The 21,104-nt window shown below is 43.9% G+C and overlaps 1 protein-coding gene across 8 annotated transcripts in view; it reads right to left on the bottom strand.

Moving 5' to 3' along the window:
* Positions 1 to 21,104, bottom strand: part of SASH1 (SAM and SH3 domain containing 1) — a 244,748-nt gene that overhangs the window by 128,533 nt on the left and 95,111 nt on the right. For all 8 annotated transcript variants that reach the window (XM_044386408.3, XM_048226135.2, XM_048226134.2 and 5 more), the window contains exon 2: positions 17,485 to 17,613. In XM_044386408.3, the coding sequence (XP_044242343.3) occupies positions 17,485 to 17,613 (129 nt within the window). The remainder of the gene's footprint in view (positions 1 to 17,484; positions 17,614 to 21,104) is intronic.

A 21,104-nucleotide genomic window follows, 5' to 3' on the forward strand; every position in this document is an offset into this window, starting at 1 on the left:
ACAAGTATGAACAATAATACAAGGTAGAAAAGAACAGGCACTATAGGAGAAGTATGATAAAACTGCAATGGGGACTCAGAAGAACAAGGGTCACTTCCCTCAGAGATCCAAGGAAGAGGATGCAGAGAGGTGTCTCTAGAGCAGGACACAGTGACAAGTGTAGTGGGTGATCAAGAGTCTATAGGCAAGGAATGAGGTGGAAGAGAGGCAGGGACTGTTTTTCTTCAAAACGCATCTCTCGAAATGATGCAATCACGTGTAAGCTGCGTGATAACAAAAGCTAAAGGGGTCCCTTACACCATATACAAAAATTAACTCAAAATGGATCAAAGATCTAATTGTAAGAGTTTGAAAACTATAAAACTCTTACAAGAAAACATAAGGGAAAAGGCTCATGACACTATCTTTGGCAATGATTTCTTGGATAGGATACTAAAATCACAGGCAATGAGAAAAATTAGATATATTAAACTTCATCAAAATTATAAAATTTTTTTCATCAGTGGACACTATTTACAAAGTGAAAGGGCAACCCAGGGAATGGGAGAACATATTTGCAAATCACCTATTTTATAAGCGATTAATATCCAGAATATATAAAGAACTCCTACAAATCAAAAACAAAAACAACTCAATTCAAAAATGGGAAAAGGACCTGAATAGATATTTCTCCAAAGAAGATATACAGATGGTCAACAAGCACATGAAAAGATGGTCAGCACCACTCATCAACAGGAAGATGCAAATCAAAACCACATTAAGGTGCCACGTCACATCCACTAAGACGGCTATCAGAAAGGAAGGAAAGTTCTGGAAAGAAAAGAACAAGTGTTGGGGAGAATGTGGAGAAACTAGAACCTTTGCACACTGTTGGTGGGACTGTAAAATGGTGCAACTGCTATGGAAAACAGTATGGAGCGTCCTCAAAAAAATCAAAAATGGAATTCCCACAAGCTCTAGCAACCCCACTTCTGGGTATATACCTCCAAAGAATTGAAAGCAGAGACCTAAAGAGGTATTTGTACACTCATGCTCACAGCAGTATTACTCTCAATGGCCAAATGGTGGAAGCAACCCGACTGTCCACTGATGGATTAATGGATAAACAAGATGTCCCACGTACATACAGTAGAACAGTATTCAGCTTTAGAAAAGAAAGAAATTCTGACACATGCTACGATACGGATGAATCTTGAGGACATTATACTAAGTGAAATACACCAGTCACAACAGAACAAATACTACAGAACTCCAAGTATATGAGGTATTTAGAGTAGTCAAATCCACTGAGACACAAAGTAGAAAGGTGGCTGCTGGGGGGGGGGGGAGCTGTAACAGGCACAGGGCTCCAGTTCTGCAGGATGAAGAGAGTTCTGTGGATGGATGGTAGCAGTGACAGCACAACCATGAGACTGTACCTAATCCCACCGACTGCACACTTACGATGGTTTAGACGGTAAATTTAATGTGTATTTACTACATTCTTTTTTTAAAAGTAATTTTTTTAACTAAAAAACTAAAAGCTAAACTAAAAAATTCAACCCTCCTCACTACCACCACCCTTATGAACAATGCCTTCCCAGACCTCAGTAGGGCCTGTCTTCCTGGTCCCAGATTCTCCCCGGTCCGCTCTGCTTTCACTGACATTTCCAAACACAGCCTTCTGTCTGGCCAATCCCCTAGGACCAGATCCTTGCTGGATTACCTGTATTCCTAAGGCCCAACGTCTTGGCACTAATGTCCCACAATCACCTGTAAATTGCCCTAGAAGGAACAGTGCACATGTTGGCAGTCTCTCTGCTAGGTGCTGATGGAAAGGACACGGTTCTCTCTAAGCTGGAACACTGAATTTAGGAATTTGATACCAACAGTAACATTATTTAACATAACGCAACAAGTTAAAATAACATGCCAACTGCATTTATTTAGATCTCCTTTTTTATCTCTTGCAGTTCATAAACAGGTATCACTCAGTATCAGCAATGTCCACACGGAGCCTCCTAATGAAGTCCTTCAGAGGTGTTCTTTGACAATCATATGCTAAACATTCCAGTCAAAGGAAACAAGCCAACAAACAGAAGGTTGCTCAATAAATTCAGATCTGACTGAAATGCTGGCTTGTGTTCAAAATGTGCATCTCCTCGGGTCAGGCCATGTGACAGGTACCCAACAATGAGAAGCATGGACGCCTGGCTTTTCTCCAGCCCTGCCCTATCCTCTGTCCCAACCTTAAGTCAGTGTGACATGGGCATAAACACATCTCCACCTGGAGAAAACATCTCCCAGTTCGATGTTACCATGAAGGTCACTACCCAGCACAAGACAGGTTGGTTTCCAAACATTACCTTGTCAATTACTTTTTTTTTTTTTTTTTTAAGGTAACACTGAGCTTTAATGTCAGGAAAAATGGGCACATTCCCAGGTCAAGCCTCACAGTCCAGTTTCTCTCATGATGTGCTGGGATACAGAATGCAGAGCCTACCTGCCACACAGAACAAGTTTCTATGGGAAAATGGAGTTGATATCCAAATAGAGATTCCAAGATGAATCTGCCCCCAAGGAAGTGAGTGAGGGTGGCCTGGAGATGTTACTGGTGGACACTTTTACCTGAGCAGTGGGAGAAGGGTAGGCTCAAGAGTGAGGGTGGGCCCCAGAGAACAGAGGGCCAGGTGGTGAGCAGAGGAAGTGAAGGCAGGAGGAGATGAGAGAAGAGGTGGGATGCTGAGTTGTAGACGGGAGGGCAAATGTACAGGTGGGCAGGGCAGCTCCTTGGTATCTTCATTCTCAGACCTGCTGCAAACTAGCCCTGGAGCAGAACATGGCAGGAGTAGGGACAGAATGTCTTGTTCTTCTCTGTGCCTCTGAACCAAATACCACCGAAGCTGGGGGTGAGGGTATGAAGAGGCGTGGGCAGAAGGTACATTTTCTCCAGGCTCCTTCCTCCTTGCTCATCCCTTTCTTTGTGGTATTTTCTACAATCCTGGCCACCATTCTTTGCTAATATTCTCTCTCTCTCACCCACTCATCTACACAGGTACACACACACACACACAGATGATCACAGGCAAGAGGTACAGGAAGTACGATGCTAGGGCCAGAGGGACAGGCAGGCCTATGAGAGGGGCATGGAACCACCCACGTCCAGAGTGTGCGGTACAAAGAGGACACGGGAGTGGGGAGGAGAGGCAAGGGGCAGGAGGAATGTCTCCCTACCCTGACCCCCACCCCAGTTTGAGCATCTGCTCATTGACTGAAAGATGTGTCAACTAGAGACTTTCAGTCCAGCCACACTCTGGACAGAATCCACCATCTCCTCCTAGCCTGTACAATGATACTACTGGTTCCTTCATGAGTCCCACCCAGCTTCCAGCATTTGCCTTACCACTTTTTCCCCTCTCTGCTATTCTGCAGTTCCATGCGATACAGATAAGAGGATATGGCTAATGTAACTTCATCATTTGGGCTACCGTGGGCTCTGCTGTGTTAAACAAAGAAAGGAGGTTGCTGTCTTGGAGTTGACGATCACATGGCATACACACAAAACCCATCAGGGGAGCTGGTCCAAGCAACCACATGACAGGAGAGGTGGGAGAGTAAGTCAGTTTGGAAAGAACTGGAATATGAAATGCATTTTTTTATTATAATCCAGTTTCTATGAAGATTGTCCTCCTTGGATCCTGGACTTTTAGACTTAGATACCCATTTTAAGACAGCTTATCCATTAGTACCATATTAAAAAACAGATATAAAGCCAAGTTTACAGCATGAAAGAGAATTTTTTCTCAACAAACACACTTTGGTTAGGAGCTTTTCTCCTCTAATTAGAAGTCTGTATCTCTTAACATATTTTATGTTTTTATTAGCCAATGGATTCATTCTGTAATAAAGGCACTCTTTTCTGAGAACTACATGTTTCAAAATTTTCTTGCTTGAAAGAAGTTTCTTATTCATGCTTACTTTTTTTTTTTTTTTAAGATTTTATTTATGTATTTGACAGAAAGAGACAGCCAGCGAGAGAGGGAACACAAGCAGGGGGAGTGGGAGAGGAAGAAGCAGGCTCCTAGCGGAGAAGCCTGATGTGGGGCTCGATCCCATAACGCCGGGATCACGCTCTGAGCAGAAGGCAGACGCTTAACAACTGCGCCACCCAGGTGCCCCTATTCGTGCTTACTTTAAAACCAAGAGGGGATTAAGAAAGCATGGCTTTTGGGGCACCTGGGTGGCTTAGTCGTTAAGCATCTGCCTTCGGCTCAGGGTGTGATCCCAGGGTCCTGGGATCCAGCCCTGCATCGGGCTCCCCGCTCTGCTGTGAGCCTGCTTCTTCCTCTCCTACTCCCCCTGCTTGTGTTCCCTCTCTCGCTGGCTGTCTCTCTGTCAAATAAATAAATAAATAAATAAAATCTTTAAAAAAAAAAAAAAAAAAAAAAAAAAAAAGCCTGGCTTTTGGAGGACAGGAATCCAAGTATCTCCAAGGTGCCCAGTTATTGCCACAAATCCATTCCACAATTTACTGATCGCTTACTACACTGGTCACTGTACTAGCCAGCCACGGAGATACGGTAGTGAACAACATACTGTACACTCACTACAGAAAGATGAAAACAATACAAAGTACCACGGGATTCTAGGCTTAGATGGTGGTAAAGACTGCATTTGTGAATATACTAAAACCACTGAATTGTACACTTAAATTTTTAAGTGGATTTTTTGGCCTGTGAATTTTATCTCAAAACAAAGTCATTTTTCAAAAGCCCTATGGGAGTGTACGGAAGAAAGCCCAAATGTATGATGTACTTTCATATGGGAAGTAGTCAGTATAAATGTTTTATAAAAAACACCATCAGTTGCAGTTTAATTTTAAGAAGGTATCTACTTGGAAACATAATATAGATCTATAACCTTGATCACTGCTGTAGTCGGCATTATCAGTCTAACTATAAGTGCCCTTGTGAGTTCAGCCCGGTTAAATTCACAGAAAGCTTAGCTGTTTACTTCTGTTACAGCTTACGGCATAGCATAAGGGGAGCAATCGTACAAGTTTTGTCCCAATTACTCTGAAGCCAGTCTTTCACTTGACTTTCGGTGGTAGAGCCCTGACCCGAGCCCAAGGGACCTGCTCTTCGACACCGGTTCAGCAAAGCCTTCCAACCACCAAGCATCGCCACTGTAACCTCTTCTGTGTTCCTGCTGCTTAACGTGGCTCCTTGTGAACGGATGGAGAGCGAGCATGTGCTGTAGGCAGATCTGTATCGCCCACTTACGACTGTGACTAATATAATCTTATCCTTGGCTCTCTTGTTCTATTGCAACATGAGCTTCCTCATGACACTAATAGGTTCCCCATGGCACCAAATATGTTACTGAAACACACCAGAGATCCAGTAAATGTTGTTTTTGCTTTGCTGATTTTACCAATTCCCCGCACTTGCTTTCAGGAAGAATACTGAATGCCATCTTTAGCCATTTCTCAAACAGTTATTCCATAACACACTAAAATTACAATGTCATAAACCCTCTAAGACTGGGCTCTTCTGTTAAGTATAGTGAATAGACAGTAAATATATAAATGTACAGTAAAATGTCTGCTATTTTACCTTCTTGAATTAAATTTTTCTAAAGTCTATGATCCCTTCTGTTCTGTAACAATGTAGAGAATATAATTTTAAGAGATTATTTTTAATTCTGGATTGCCCACAGAATCTACAAAGCTGCTTGCCCCCAAACGGTCCAGATTGTTGAGCTTTTTGAGTTCCTCTAACTACTTTATTAATTTCTTGTTTCTTCATTTACTTCATACCACTATCCAATGACTGTCTTGAGCAACTAGTCTACTGTTTTTTAATTTGCTGCGTCAGCTCTGCCCTGGGTAAAACATGATGTCTGTCTGTCTGTCTCTAAGCATGTATTTCTGTGCCTGCAAAGAGAAAAAGAAGAGAAATAAAGGTGTAGAAAGAGAATGAATAGAAAATAATGTGACTCCAGAAAACTATCTAAAAGTTAATGGCTCACAGACACATGAAAAGATGGTCAACAAGATGGTCAACATCACTACTCATCAGGGAAACGCAAATCAAAACCACAATGAGACAGCACCTCACACCACTCAGAACGGCTGGTATCAAAAGACACGAAATAACAAGGACGGCGAGGATGTGAAGAAAATGGAACCCTCATGCACTGCCGGTGGGAATGCAAACTGGTGCAGCCACTCTGGAAACCAGTATGGAGGATCCTCAAAAATTAAAAAGAGAAATACCATATGATCCAGTACCTTCCACTACTGGGTATTTACCCAGAGAAAACAAAAACACTAATTCATCAAAAAGATATATGCACCCCTATTTACATCACTATTTACAATAGTCAAAATATGGAAACAGCCCAAGTACTGGATAGATGCTTGGATAAAAAGGATGTGGGTGTGTGTGTGTGTGTGTGTGTGTGTGTACACAAGCGAATACTACTCAGCCATAAAAAAAGAACAAGATCTTGCCATTTGCAACAACGTGGATGGACCTACAGGTGTTACACTAAGTGAAAAAAGTCAGAGAAAGACAAATACTATATGATCTCACTTATATGTAAATCTAAAAAACAAAACAAATGAACAAACAAAATGAACACTCTTAAATACAGAGAACAAACTCGTGGCTGCCAGAGGGGAGGTGGGGGGGGGATGGGCAAAACGGATAAAGGGGATTAAGAAGTACAAATGTCCAGTTATAAATAAGTCACAAGGATGAAAAGTATAGTGTAGGGAATATGGTCAGTAAGGGTCTTAATAACTTTGCATAGGACACATGGTGACGAACACCTACCATGGTGAGCACTGCATAATGCACAGAATTGCCAAATCACTATGCTGTACACCTGAAACTAATGCAATACTGTATGTCCATATACGTCAATAATAAATAAAATTTAAGAAATGTTTAAATATAAAAATAAATAAAACCTAGCTGTTTAGAATTGTTATGTTTGTGTGGTATATATATACAATGGAATATTATGCAGCTATTAAAAAAATGAAATCTTGCCATTTGCAATGACATGGATGGAACTAGAGGGTATTATCCTAAACAAAATAAATCACAGAAAGACAATTATCATATGATCTCACTGATATATGGAATTTGAGAAACAAGGCAGAGGATCATAGGGGAAAAGAGGAAAAAATGAAACAAGAAGAAACCAGAGAGGGAGACAAACCGTTAAGAGACTCAATCTCAGGAAACAAACTGAGGGCTGCTGGAGTGCAGGCGGGTGAGAGGAATGGGGTGGCTGGGTGATGGACACTGGGGAGGGTATGTGCTGTGGGGAGAGCAGTGTCCTGTGTTAAGACTGATGAATCACAGACCTCTAGCCCTGAAACAAATAAAGCATTATATGTATAAAAAAAAAAAAAGGAACTGTTATCTTTGGTAAATGAGTATTAGGAGACTTCAAACTTCTTTAAAGAATTCTGTAGGTTCCTTTTTTCAATTTTTTGTACAACGGGTGTACTGTTGTAATTTGTATAATAAAAATGATTTCATATTATGCCTTGTAATATTGCACTTTCACTTTCATATTATATTACCCAAGCACCTAACCTAATCTGTAAATCAAGATCCACATTCTTGGGGAAGAAAACGGAGAAAAATCTCTGAGAGTAAAAAAAAGCAAGGTCAGCGAAGGGTCTGGGGAGATTCAGAGATTTGGCATTGACCTCCTGTTTCAAATCCCTTTCCAGATACTTACGAGATTTTTGACTTTAGACAAGTCCTATTTTTAGGATTATTAATCTTATCAATAATTAGTATTTCTAAAAAAAAATTAGTATTTCTAAGATAAATAACAAAAACGATATTTGTTACAGATATTCATTGATCTCTAACTGGTACCCAGGAAGTCTGCTGAGGGCACTACAAACATTACCTTTATTTAATCTTTACTACAATCTGGTGAAGAAGCCATTGTCACCCAGGCACTACCTGGACTGAGATGCCAGGCAGTGAATATCCAGGTGGGTGGGCAAGGCAGTCTGAGTCTGGGTCTTTCTTCCAGGCAATATGGCCCCCCTTTGGGGGTATTCGTTTCTGCCTCTGCCCAGTCAAAATCGTAAGATTACTATTATCCATCTCACAGTGTTATTAAAAAGACTAAATCAGGTAGTAGATGTGGATGCCTCATAAACTCCAATGGACTTTTTAAAATGTCATGATTGTGATAATTATCAGCATAATTATCATGTTGGCCTCCTCCTACTGTCTTCGCCCTGACTTTCTAGTTATCAGCAGGAGTTTAGTGAGGCATATGAAGTACACTGAGGGACATGGGAAGTCATACTGATGAGCAGTCATGCAGAAATAGCTTAACTGATAATTATCCTAGTATCACCAGCATTTAAAAGATTCATCAAAAATATTAAACAGCGGGGGCACCTGGGTGGCTCAGTTGGCTGAGCGTCCGACTCTTGGTTTCAGCTTGGGTCATGATCTTGGGGTCATGAGGTCGAGCCCCGTGTGGGGCTCAGCACTCTGCCCAGGGTCTACTTAAGAATCTCCCCCTCCTTCTGCCCACATCCCCCTACCCTTGCTCACACCACTCTCTCTCTCTCCCTCTCTCTAAAATAAAACAAATAAGATCTTTACATTAAAAAATATATTAAAGAGTATGTTTTTCCTTAAGTTAAAATTCTCCTTTAGAAAGGCTTACTCTTCATGAGTCCAGCAACCAACTCCAATGAAGAATTTGGATAAAATACCAAAACAGATTCCAGAAGATGAAAGAGATCAAAGGAATATTGGAAGAGTGAAACCCACACCCTAAGGAGAAAGGACATACACACACACAAACAAAAATAACCCTTTGAAATCACAGCTGGAAATCTGTCTTCCTCTTGGCACCTCTGTTAGGAAGCCATGCCTCGGCTGCCGCACACATTAAAAAAATAACACACACCCCCACAAACACATCCAGATGTTCACGAATATTCATGATGTGCTTCCAATCTGGGTTGGACTCGCCCTTGATTTATTTTTGATTAAGTTTCACCAGCTTCTGCTGGGGCCCATGAGATGGATGGCAATGCTGTAGCACAAATTTAGAGAATCTTCGTATGGTAAATAATTGTGGAAAGTCTCTCAAACTATCCCTTATAAATAAATCATTTGTGCACAAGCCTCAGAACAGCCAGACATGGAGAAACTGGCTTAGTTCTGAGCCTGAACTCGAACATCATCGCTGCAGTTGATAAATTAACCCTCTATGTCTAATACCCAGGCTGTTAGGTCAAGGGGTTAAAAAAAAAAAAAGAAAGAAAAAAGCTAGAAACTAATGTTCTCTTTTGAGTAATATAATGGGACATTAAAGGAAACGGAGATGTGCTTTCCAAAGCCACCAAATTAGTTTGTGTCCTTGCAGATACCCAAATGGTTGAAAAGCCAGAAGAGTGACTGGATCAGCTGCTCTGGAGACATTAGATCAACACTGTATCATCTCGCTTCTTCTATTTAAAATAAAATTCTCAAAATTTCCAAACTGAAGGAAAAGCAGCTCCAGATTTAAAAAAAAATACTGCTGACATGAGTGTAATGATCTTTTTTTTTTTAAGTAGGCTCCACACCCAGCGTGGAGCCCAAGTAGGGCTTGAACTCATGACCCTGAGATCAAGACCTGAGCTGAAACAAAGAGTTGGCCACTTAACTGACTGAACCACCCAGGTGCCCCTGTAATGATCTTATAAAAAGTGGGTCAGATCAATAGGATGTGGGAAACAGAGGCAGAAGGAAATGTAGATAAAACTAAATGTCCTTATAACCTGCAATCGATTGACAATACTTACAGCAGAGTACCACCTTCTTCCTGGAAACTCCCAACTACCTTAATGCTTTGCTAGAGGGAAAAGCAACCCTGGTGTGACCAAGCAAGGCCTCTGGTATCCCCAGAGTCTTCCTTAGGTTATGAAAATCCTTTTGGAATGTCCCTTATCTTTACATCCCCCAACCCCAAAGTATGTAATTGGTTGCTCCTCTCAAACCCAGATGAATAGGGAGCAGGCAGCAGCCTCTTTCCGCTCACAGGTCCTGTCCCCCTGCTTTAATTTTAAAACCACCCTTCTGCACTGAAGACGTCTCAAGAATTCTTTCTTGGCTCCAGACCTCACCAACATTCCAAAAGTACATCGAACACACCAGGTTTCCAGGGTCCAACTCTCTGTCCTCAGTGATGCCGGTGCGCACAGGAGCGCTGGTGAGATTGGTCCAAAGTCCGGACCTACAGGTCAGGAGGCCAATGGCAGCCGCGTGTGGAGCACCAGCAAGGGCTCCCGGCCCTGCCCCAGGTGACTTCCCATCTGGGCCCTGCCCCTATCTGTCTAATCCCATTTCAGACCCCCAACACTCCTTATTCCCTAACCAGCCTCGAAGGACTGGTGGGCTACTTGGCCCGAGACACTCGTTCTTCATCAGAGGCCTCAATTTAGACCTTTGCTGATTATATCATCATAGATACAGCCGCAGAAACCAAACCCACTTAGGCCCTGAAAATAAACATCCATCACACTCTTTCACATTTTGTCTGAAGGCAAGACCATACTGCCTCCAGTGTGCTACAAATTCACATGTTTAAGAGCCTATAATTCCCTTGGGATATGCACAAATAAATCTCACCGTAGTCTCCCACGTGAGAAGTGCTTATAAACATTTGGATGACATTACAGTTTTGGTGACCTGGTGTTGATATTCCAGGGCTCCAAAATGGCACGGGGCCGGGACTATGAAATGTCCGGATTCCAAAAACGCGAACGCTCCTTTCCCCTCCCAAACAATGGCCAAGCCCTCCCAAGCCCTGATTCTGCCATCAAAGCGGCTGCACTGACTTTAATTCCTAGGCTTTTCTCCCCAGTTACTGCCAATGTGATTAACATTTAGGAATTCTCTGCTGTATGTAAATAAAAACCACCACCAAGCTCAGACTTCTTTCCCTTTCTGGCAAACATCTGTGTTTTGAGCAAGATATTACTTTGGTTTTTAATCCCCTAGGCATACTGTGTTTTATAAATGCAAACAAAAACAGTCATTTCTTAATGCTCAGGAGCAAAACTGAAGCTGACGTCGATGATCCATTATTTTAAAAACCCGATGAAGACCTCTCGCCTTGTAGATGACTGTATCACACAGAACACATCTAAACTGTCTGTTCACACAATTATACAAGCAGTCGACCGGTTCTAAGCGTAAAAGGACAGCAGCACACCTCAATTACATGCGGCACAGGACGCCCAGATCAAGTCTGGCAGCCCAGAGACGGGTTTCTGTCCTTCCATGTTAGCACACTGCAACACACGAAAATGCTGACCAAATTGCCACTGGGCATCTGACTATAGACACGACTTTGAGAAGAGCCAGAGCCGAGAACTGTATCACCATGTGGCTTAGACATAATGCCTCAGTGTATTTTGACATCGAGTATGCGAATCGTGCAGCAGAACGTAGTCCAGACTTGACGTCTGATGCCCATCGTTTCTGCCTGCAATCTGCAAATTCACAGTAGCCCCAAGCTGGCCAGTCATGTCCGCAAAGACAAAATGAAACAAAACAAAAACAAATGCCTTTCAGAGCAATGGTTGGGCTTTCACAGTGGAATATTTAAATTCAGGACACTCTGCCACACGGATCACACTACCATCCTTCGGAAGAGAGAACATGGGCTCAGGGAGCGTCCATGCTCCCGGGGCGGGAGCATTCCCTCCCAGCACCTGTGACCCGTGCACTCAGGCGGGGACAACCTCGCCTTCCCGTATCATTTTCTTGAATATTCAGGTGGCACAGGAAACCTGTTTTCCACATGTTTTGCTGTCTCTAGCAAATAACAAAAGAGAAGTCCATAAAACAACAACCTCCCCCCAGAGTCTGGACTAAGCCTGCACGTCCCTGTGGAACCACAAGTTCACCTTGACCCAGCCAGCCAACCACTGAGAAATGGCCATTATTTTTGTTTTGTCTCGTGAACGGTGATGAATCAGAACATACTAATTTTTTTATACATTAATAATCCAAAGACCTGACGGATCTTTTTCTCCACATCATTTATATCTTAGAGGTTTAGCCACAGTAAACTTCTTGTAATTGCCTATAAAAGCCACATTTCCTCTAACTTTTGACCTTTGTGAAAACTGTGACCTCTGCCCTAAGTTCTTCTGCACTGTCCACCCCCCTCCCAAAAGCAGGTTAATCTTCTGTGTCCTTAATGAGGAGGCTTAGGTACCACCTCTTGCAGGAAGCCTTCCCTGACTTTCCTACCCTGGGCCGGGGGATCTTCTCTGTCCTCCCACACAGCATTTTAATAATCTGTGTACTTGTCTAATGCCCCCAACTAAATTGTGACCTCTTTGTAAATGGGGGAAATATCTTTTACCGGTCTTTCTAGAAAGGCAAGGTCTTTCTCAGATACAGGCTTAATGTTCATAAAATATTTTAAAATAATTATGTGATAAATGAACTCAGCAAATACTTATCATGCACCTCTTACGCACCATGTGCTGTTGTCCTCTATGTTGGAATGCAGAAGTGACCAAAACAGACCAATAAAAATCCCTGTCCTCAATACAGGATTTGCTGGGAAGAGACTGAGGGAATTTTGCGGGGCTGGTAACTCTATCCTATATCATGCTAGGGTGTGCGTGGCCTGGATTCATCCTCTTGCCAAAATCACAGAGCTGAGATCTGTGCGTTTCAATATGCAAATTTAGCCTCACAAAGAACTTTTCAAAAACAACAATACTCAAGTGGGCGTCGGGAGTAAGGATAAGTCAGATTGTCGAAATGCTGACAACTGTAGAAGCTGGTAAGAGGCACGGAAGTTCGTTACAGTATGCAGTTTATATATGTTTAATTGCCAAAATAAAAAGCTAGAAATAATCTGTGTACTCCTGTCAATACATACTAATGAAATATGAGTAACAGATACTCTTCAGTGTTATTAGAGACGTTCTAAACTTGGAATAGAAGGGAAAGAAGAGAAATGAACAATTACAGGTCACTCAGAATGATGTGCCAGGCCCTTTATAGCAGTTTTCTCACTTAATCCTCACAACATCTTTATGGGATATTTTTACCCTCATTGTATAGATGGGAAAGCTGAGGCTTGGGGAGGTTATACGACTTGCCAGCTAAACACAACAGCCAGAACTGGGCCCCCAGTCCTACCACCTGCTTCCACCAGTGCCTTTCACAGCCTTTGCCACTGCACCATGCGCAGGGGCTGGGGGTGGGGTGGTACAGTCTGAAGAAGTCCCAAGAAGCACCACTAGTCATGACAGATCCCACTCTTACTGCCTCTGATTAAGCCAGAATGATATGGGAAGAGATTAGATTATCAAAATTTCAAAGAACAATAATTACACCCCAGAACTGTTCTTACACCATCAGCAATGGTTTTGATGTCACATCCGTCTGTCATAATATGCGATATTTTAATCTACATCCCTGATCCCTAAAGCCCTGCGTCAGTCTCCACCTGGGCTCCCATTTCCTGGTGCACACACAGAGGTGATCACGATCTGGCACAGAGCTCAAGCTAGGCTTTGGCCGACATTTGTCAACAGGGTCCCCCTGTAAGTCAGGACTTCTTCATCATGGCTGTATTGCACCAGCAACCACACACGCTTGTTTTCTGTCCACACCCAGACAGACTCAAATCCTCACAAATGCCGAGGAAGCTGACATGGCTGGTCATAATCGCCCACCTTGCCTGCGTCCCTTTCCTGGCCGCCGTGTCACTCTGACAGATGTCGGACTTAGCATCACTAGAGATGGGCCCATTATGGACTTGGAAAGCTGTATCATTTCCAAATGCAGACTCGCTCAGCCAAAAAAACACGCGGTGCTCAGCGATGTGCCAAATGTGTGGGAATATGGGCAGCTTCCCTGCTGTTCACAAGCACTCACGTCCCAATCCCCAGCAGAGGCAAAGGCTTAGGTCCAGATGTACCGTTCCTTTAGGGCCCATTTGGTGCGAAATAAAAACTCTCTCCATAGTTGTAAATTTGAATCATGATCCCTGTTTATACTGTTGAATGTTCACCCATCTGTACTCTCTGTTGACTTCATCTAAACTAACTGGCCCCAAAAACACTTTATCAAGGAAGTGCTTTATTCTAGTAGGGAGCCGGGTGATTAGGTCCTGGAAAAGTAGCTTGATATCCAGTCCAGAAAGTTAATTACTAACATAATTATCAAAACCTTATATTTTTCAGGGTTAAGTCAAGCATCACTGTGGGCAGAGTGTCTTTTTGGTTGGTTTGTTCTCTGGCTGACACGTAATTAGCTCTTAAAGACAACGCATTTTTTGAATTTTAAAGCCAAACACAAATATCTAGATACCTATTCTATCTGCAGAACACTCCCTCAATCGCCAAAATTCACCCAGAGAATCCGAAATGAAACAAAGTCATAAACTGATTCAATCCACCATTTGAAACTCTGTATTTAAGGCTTTCTCTGAACGACTTTTTCTATAGCAGACACAACAAATTTAATGCTACTTTTTTCTGTATAAAACACTTTAGGCGGGGCACAGTAGGTTAAGTGTCAGACTCTTGATTTTGGCTCAGATCATGATCGAGCCCTGTATCTGGCTCTGGGCTCAGTGTGGAGCCTGCTAAGGACTCTACCCACTACCCCCCAAGTCCCCCCACCCCTGCTGTCATGTTCTCTCTCTTAAAAAAAAAAAAAAAAAAAAAAAAAAAAGCTTTAAGCTCCTCCTGTATTCCTCTTACTGCTTTTCTGCTTTTGGTGGATTCTTTCTTTTCCAAGCCACCTCAATTCAGCTTTCATGGACTGCTTACGGACACCAAAAGGAGTATGAGGTTACACGTCCTCAGACCCAAAGCTGCTCCAGCAGCAGAACAGGAAAGAAGTTTGCCTACTTGTCTGAAAGTAGAATAATATGCAATAAAATAATGAAAAAATAAATAAAATAAAATCCTGCCATAAAGGGAGCATTATGGACTGAAAGTTACAGCTTTTCAAGAAAATGAGTTCCCATCAGGACTCAATCTGTGATGAGCTAACCACCATGAGAGGGAACTTGCAATATGTCACTAGTGTGGCATACATGGCTCGGATGAATGATGGACGACCTCAGAGCACATCTCACACGGACTTCTAGACTTGGATGGCATCCAACCTGGCATTCAGCAGCTCGGGGATTCCCCTTTACCTCTCCAACTTGCCTACAATTTCATAGAAAGAGACATTGAATATGCCCATCTGGGATCTTACTTTTTTCACTAACTACTGTTTAAAGGATGAACAAAGTTTCCAGCCTGGCTCGAATGAGCTCCCATCAATTTTACCCACCACCACATTCCTGCACCTTTGATGAGAGCTAATTAAGCTCATGTGGTGGGGTTTTTTTTTCCCCCAGACTATCTTTTGCAGCTCTGGAACAGAGCACACCAAATTAAGCCCATCTGTCTCAATGGGAAGAAGTTATTTATCCCGCTGCCAAGCAGGCTTTCTTTCCTACCTAGATGCTGCCTTCCAAGGTTCCTGAACACCTTGTGGTGATTATGGTCACCCCAACTCCTAACCAGCTAGAATTCTGGGAAGAGCAGTTGCATGTTACATCAAAGATCATCCACCAAATCCACAGCAGTCATTTCTCTGCACAGCGAAACGTCCAGGGAAGCCACAAAGTATGCTACCAGACTATCATTCAAGGTCAAAATTACGATATCCAAGAATTCGGTGCAATTTCTAAGCTGCTGTTCAGCCGCAATCCTGCCTCCCACAAAAAAAGGGAAAAGTCCTTTTTCATTAACTATACCCCATAAAAGAGCCCAATTAATTTTGATGGAATCTTCTGCCACATGAGGTCACTTTTGTTAAAAAGGAGGAAACAACCCTGCCATTCACACATGCCAGACGACAAAGTTCTAGGAAAGATGCCCTGGGCAATGACGACACCCACATGCCTGCCTGGGCCACGATGTTAGGCTCCCAGGATGATGGCTCTCAGCCCCCCACAGATGCTTCCCAGCCTCAATTGTACTAACTCAATTGTACTAACGCCCACCACTGAGCACCCCTCAGGCAGTGAACAAAAAGGAAAGAGAGTCAGTAAGTATCTGACAGTCACGATATAGTGTTACGCCTCATCTAAAGAATCTTCACTTATGTCGAGTTAAGGAAAGAAATTAAAGTCCATAGGAATGCCAGAGTCTCACCGTAGAGGTGAAACATGTCCACCTGCAGACTAACAGAGGTGCCTAAACTAGCTGGTGGGTCTGTTATATAATAGGTCCTTTATAACATAAAAGGAATTATTAACAAATGAATTCTTTGTTACGAGTTCCTTAATTATTGCTTTTTCTTTTATTCCTACCAAAAGCAGATTTATGGAAATTTTTGAAAAATAAATAAATCAGGACTCAAGTGAATCAGCAGTTTTCAAACTGTTTTTAAAGGCAGAGGACTCTTATTCAAAACAGATCCAGGTGGCCCCTTCCTCCCCACCAATATATAAAAGATGGTCAAAAAAGAGTTGGTCTGGATGAGGAGACATTCCTGAAGGGGTCCTGAGGTCACCACAGTGAAATAAAACAATCTGAAAAGCAGTGAACCAGGATGAACCCAAACAGAATATACAATGAAGATTTAAATTAATAAGCGCAGAAGTTTCAGGAAGATTTTTTGTAGCAAATGTACAACATGGAAACATTAGCGCACATACAGATCATAGAGAGATACCTAAGCTATTTACTATTTATCACATGCAAGTTCAAATGCGGCATTAATCCTAAATGGTTTTCATGAAACAGCCAAATGAATTTCAACATCTGAGTTCAAGGAGAGCCATGAAAATTGGTGATTATGAAGGTCTTAATGACATGGAAGAACTATAATAAAATATTAAGTAAAAAAGCAAGAATTATATTGCTGATGTAAAAATGCCCTGAAAAACACAGAGCGGGGATTGCTAAAATACCAACATGGTAATTACCAAGTGAGAATGAGGGTGGTTTCTGGCTTCTTTAAGTTTTATTTTGTTTTAGAAAGGAAGGACAGAAGGACAGAAGGAAGGAAGGAGGGAAGGAACGAAGGAGGGAAGGAAGGAAGGAGCGAAGGAAGGAAAGAAGGAAGGAAAGATAGAGCCTAGACATTCTTTGGGCTTAGAGTCCACAACAACGTAGTATACACTGGCCAACAGTGAAAACACTCTTGCCACTTAAGTTAAAACATAAAATCTAGTCTTTTCATGAATACAAAGATTTGGTCATGCCATCCCAGCCAATACGCAATTCATTGCATGACCATAGAGCTAGATGATTCATCCTTTGGGACCTGAACTTTGTACCCCAATCTAGCACAGCACCTTACAGAGGGACGCTCCAGGTACAAACAGGACCATTAGAAGGCCTGGACGGAGTGCTGATCAGGAGCAGGACCCAGAGCAGCCCTGCCAGACAGAAGCATACTCCCAGGGCCACCCACTCACCACATCCAGGTCCTGGGAAACCCGCCGTTTCCGGAGCTCCTCCATCCTCTCGCACACATCAGAGAAACAGGTGTTGTAGTAATCTGCATACTGCTGTGCCAGGTCATCGATGTTCCCCAGCGAGCCGTCCTGGGGGCGAGGAGGGCAGCAGGAAGAAACAGGAAAAGAACAAAGGCAGTCAGTCCACCTGCAAAAAGACCCATGGCTTCTGGTCCCCCTCTCCATGCATTTACACTAATCAGGGCTGGTATTCACTAAGCAGTGAGCAGGCGCCAGGCTCAGTTTCATGCATGTGACATCTCCTAATCCTCAGGATACCCATTGGACACTGGACCTGTTTCCTCACTGTGCAGGTGAACAAACAGTAGGTCAAAGAAGTTGAGCGACTGCCCAGGGTTCCAGGGCTCACAAGCAAAGAAGCCAGGCCTCCAACCCAGGACTGCCTGGTGCCAAGGCCATGGTCTTAAACCCACAGCTCTGCCTGCCTGGCAGGGCTAAGAAACCCTCAGGGGAGCGCCTTCAGAGAGGGCACTGTGCAGGTGACAGGCTCCCTAAAGCCCAATCACTGCCTGCATCAGACCCTCCTGAGAAGCTTTTCAGAAATTCTGATACCAGGACCCCACTCCCAGAAATTCTAGATGAGAACCAGAGAACTGAGGACAGCTGAGGGATGCTGCATCCCAGACACACCTGGGCTGTGCCCTCCCATGAGACCCTTGAGAAGAAAACCCTATCCCTTGAGTTATTCCACGAAATAGGAATAATGTGCAAGAAGAGCACACGTATAAATTCAGCTAAAGAGGAAACCCAACTGTGGCCCCAGCAGCCGCTCTGCAGCGCACCTTCCTGAGCCCACACTCAGCTCGGCGGCCCCTTACAGCTCAGTGGCCCGAGGCGTGTTTCCGAATCTCCGGGAACACTGGAGCAGTCGCGTACCTCTCTGACAGTGGGAACTAATGAAGGAACACAGTCAGGCTGGCACATAGGATTATTCGCTACTAATATTCGCTACAAGATAACGTTTCAGACTACAGTCTTCCCTTAGGGGAGTTGATGCCTAAATGCACGTCTGAACACATACATACAGGCGGACAAATGCTGCCTACATTTGTAAGTTCCGCTATTCGTTCTATGCATGCATTCATTCATAGAAACATTTCCCCTCCCCTTTTTACCTCCCAACATGTCCTTTCTTTGGTATGAAGAAATGGCGCTACCAAGACAACCAAAGAAACAGAACTTTGAGAGCGCCTAGAAGGTGCCCACACTTGCCATTTTACAGAGCACAGCCCTAGCCCATCACGCATGACAACACCTGTCTCAACTTGCCAAACCCTGTCAGGTGCAAGTGGGCTTGGGGAATTCAGAGCTCTCCAAAAGCCTTTCTGCTACAGACCTTCAGGCCTTGTCACAGCCATTTCTAGCCCAGATCTGCATTCACCAATTTTATGCAACCAACGGACAAGAGAAGCAGAAAAGAAAGGATTTAAAAAAAAAAAAAAACTTCCTTTCCCACCAGTAAAATGTTCTCCTTTGAGGTAATTGCCTCCAAATCCCCAGGGCAGAGCTAGGGGCGAGAACTCTTGCAAGTGTCTGAGTATCTCAACATGTCTGGGCAAAAGTCATTCCCCATTCGGTCCCATTGTTCTGTCTGCAAACAGGCTGGACGGGCACAGTGGAGGAGCTGGGAGCCTACCCTCCTCTTCAACAGGTTTATTGTCAAGTTTCCAGTAGGGAAATAACATCAGTCAAGGTAAGAAATCTGCCACTGAGCCTCTGAGGAAGGGCCCCGGGGGCGGTCGGCCTGCTGATATTTGTCTTACTGCCTGAAATCAGAATTACTGGGGAGGAAGGGGGCCAAAGGGGGCCAAACGAGAATATCTTAAGGGGACGTTCCTGAAATCCAGCATGATAAATCAAGTTATGATCCCAAGGTTTGCCCTGACTCGCCTCAACCCAACAACACGTACCCTGTGGACCACAACATGAAAACCCACACCTCCGACGAGTTTTCCCATCCGTTTCCCCTCTTTGCCTCATCTGCCATGAATCCAGCCACCCTAGAGACCTTGCTAAACAGAGCGGACCAGCTCTCCTTCCTCTGTGGATCACCCACGCCACCCCATCACCCAGGTGACAAACTAAACCCCCGGCTTGTCAGCCCAGATCTCAGGGCCCTTCACGTCACCTCTGCCCCCAGTCCTGCCCGGCTGAGGAAGGAGCTCAGGCCCACAGACTGGGAGGCCCAGGGCAGCCAGGAGAGCAACCAGCAGCTTCCTACAGCAACCGCGTTCCCCCCAGAGTGGGCCCTCTCCCACCCCACCCACTGCAGCCCCAACACCAAGAGACCTGCGACCAGCTACTACTCACCGCCAGGACTGTGAGGATGAGAGCAGCGTCCGCTGCCGCACGGGCTTGAGCCCACAGCTGCCTGGCCAGCTGCCTTCTATCAACCTAGCATGTTTGCTTACACTTCAGAGAAACAAAGTCCTCCCGGGCCCCCTTCTCTTCAAGATCCTCATGTTTCCTTAGTCCCCGCCCCCAGTATAAACTGGGAGAGACCAAGGTTCTCCCTTCAAAGTGTGAGCTGGAAGCTGAAGGGAACAGGGCTTGCAGCCACTGCACCTGAGAACCCGCTTTTATGAGTGACTGCCTGGATCCGACCCCCGCCCCCAACTGCTGGGGCCCCTGGAAGCTCCTGGGCCCTTTAGAGTCATGTCGAGTCTCTCCAAACATGATGCTATCCTGTCTTCATCCAGAAACGTCTACCTTCATCCATCCAGGAAGGGAAACACGCCTGCCACTTTCCTATGGCTTGCTGTTCTTAAATGGAAATCTCTCTCTCACTCTCTCCCTCCCTTTCTCTTTCACAGAGGTACTAAGAATTGTACTGTGTTAGCCAAGGCGCTCCCATCTTGAATTCTGGCTTCTAAAAAATAACCAGCTGAACTGTATGACTTAACACAACAGACTGTTTTCTTGGAACAATCAAGTCTACTCCAAAAAACTTCTCAATTATTTATATAGCTTTCTTCAGATTACCTTTTTTTCCCTTTTTCCACGCAACACCTTCAAAACCAACTGTTTGGTTCTCAAGTTTCCAAGCTGCTGATCAACCGTTTTCTGCCACTAAGTGGAAAAGTTTAAGTCCCTATTTTCGCAGTCCAAATCACCCAAAATTCCCCAATAACTTGGGGGCCTGGAAAATGTATCTGTTGCTCATAAGAAAAAAGGCAGCTGTTCAACTCAGCACAGGCCAAAGACAGCAAGCGCTTCACACCCTGCAACATGCGGCGTTACCCACTCCTTACTTGGCGCCCGGAGGACCATCATTCAGAACAGGGTGGCACGGCTGCCTGTTTTCCCAAATCGCTTTCCAGATGTGCAGTAAGTCCCCCAAATTTCCACTTCCATCAGTGTTCAGAATTTAAATGCCAAGAAAAGCAAAGGAATAAAAGAACGTGTTCCTAAAAAGCAGGTCTTGTCTGCCATCCCTAGAAAGGAATCCTGTTCGTCCCCACCAAATGGAACGAAAGGACCTCTGGATGATTTTCTCTTTCTCCTCTCAAAAACCATGCTCTTTCAGGACGATCCGGAAACCTCTGCACCATTTCTGTCCA

Source organism: Ursus arctos, unplaced genomic scaffold (genome assembly GCF_023065955.2).
Source record: "Ursus arctos isolate Adak ecotype North America unplaced genomic scaffold, UrsArc2.0 scaffold_13, whole genome shotgun sequence".
Classification (NCBI taxonomy): domain Eukaryota; kingdom Metazoa; phylum Chordata; class Mammalia; order Carnivora; family Ursidae; genus Ursus; species Ursus arctos.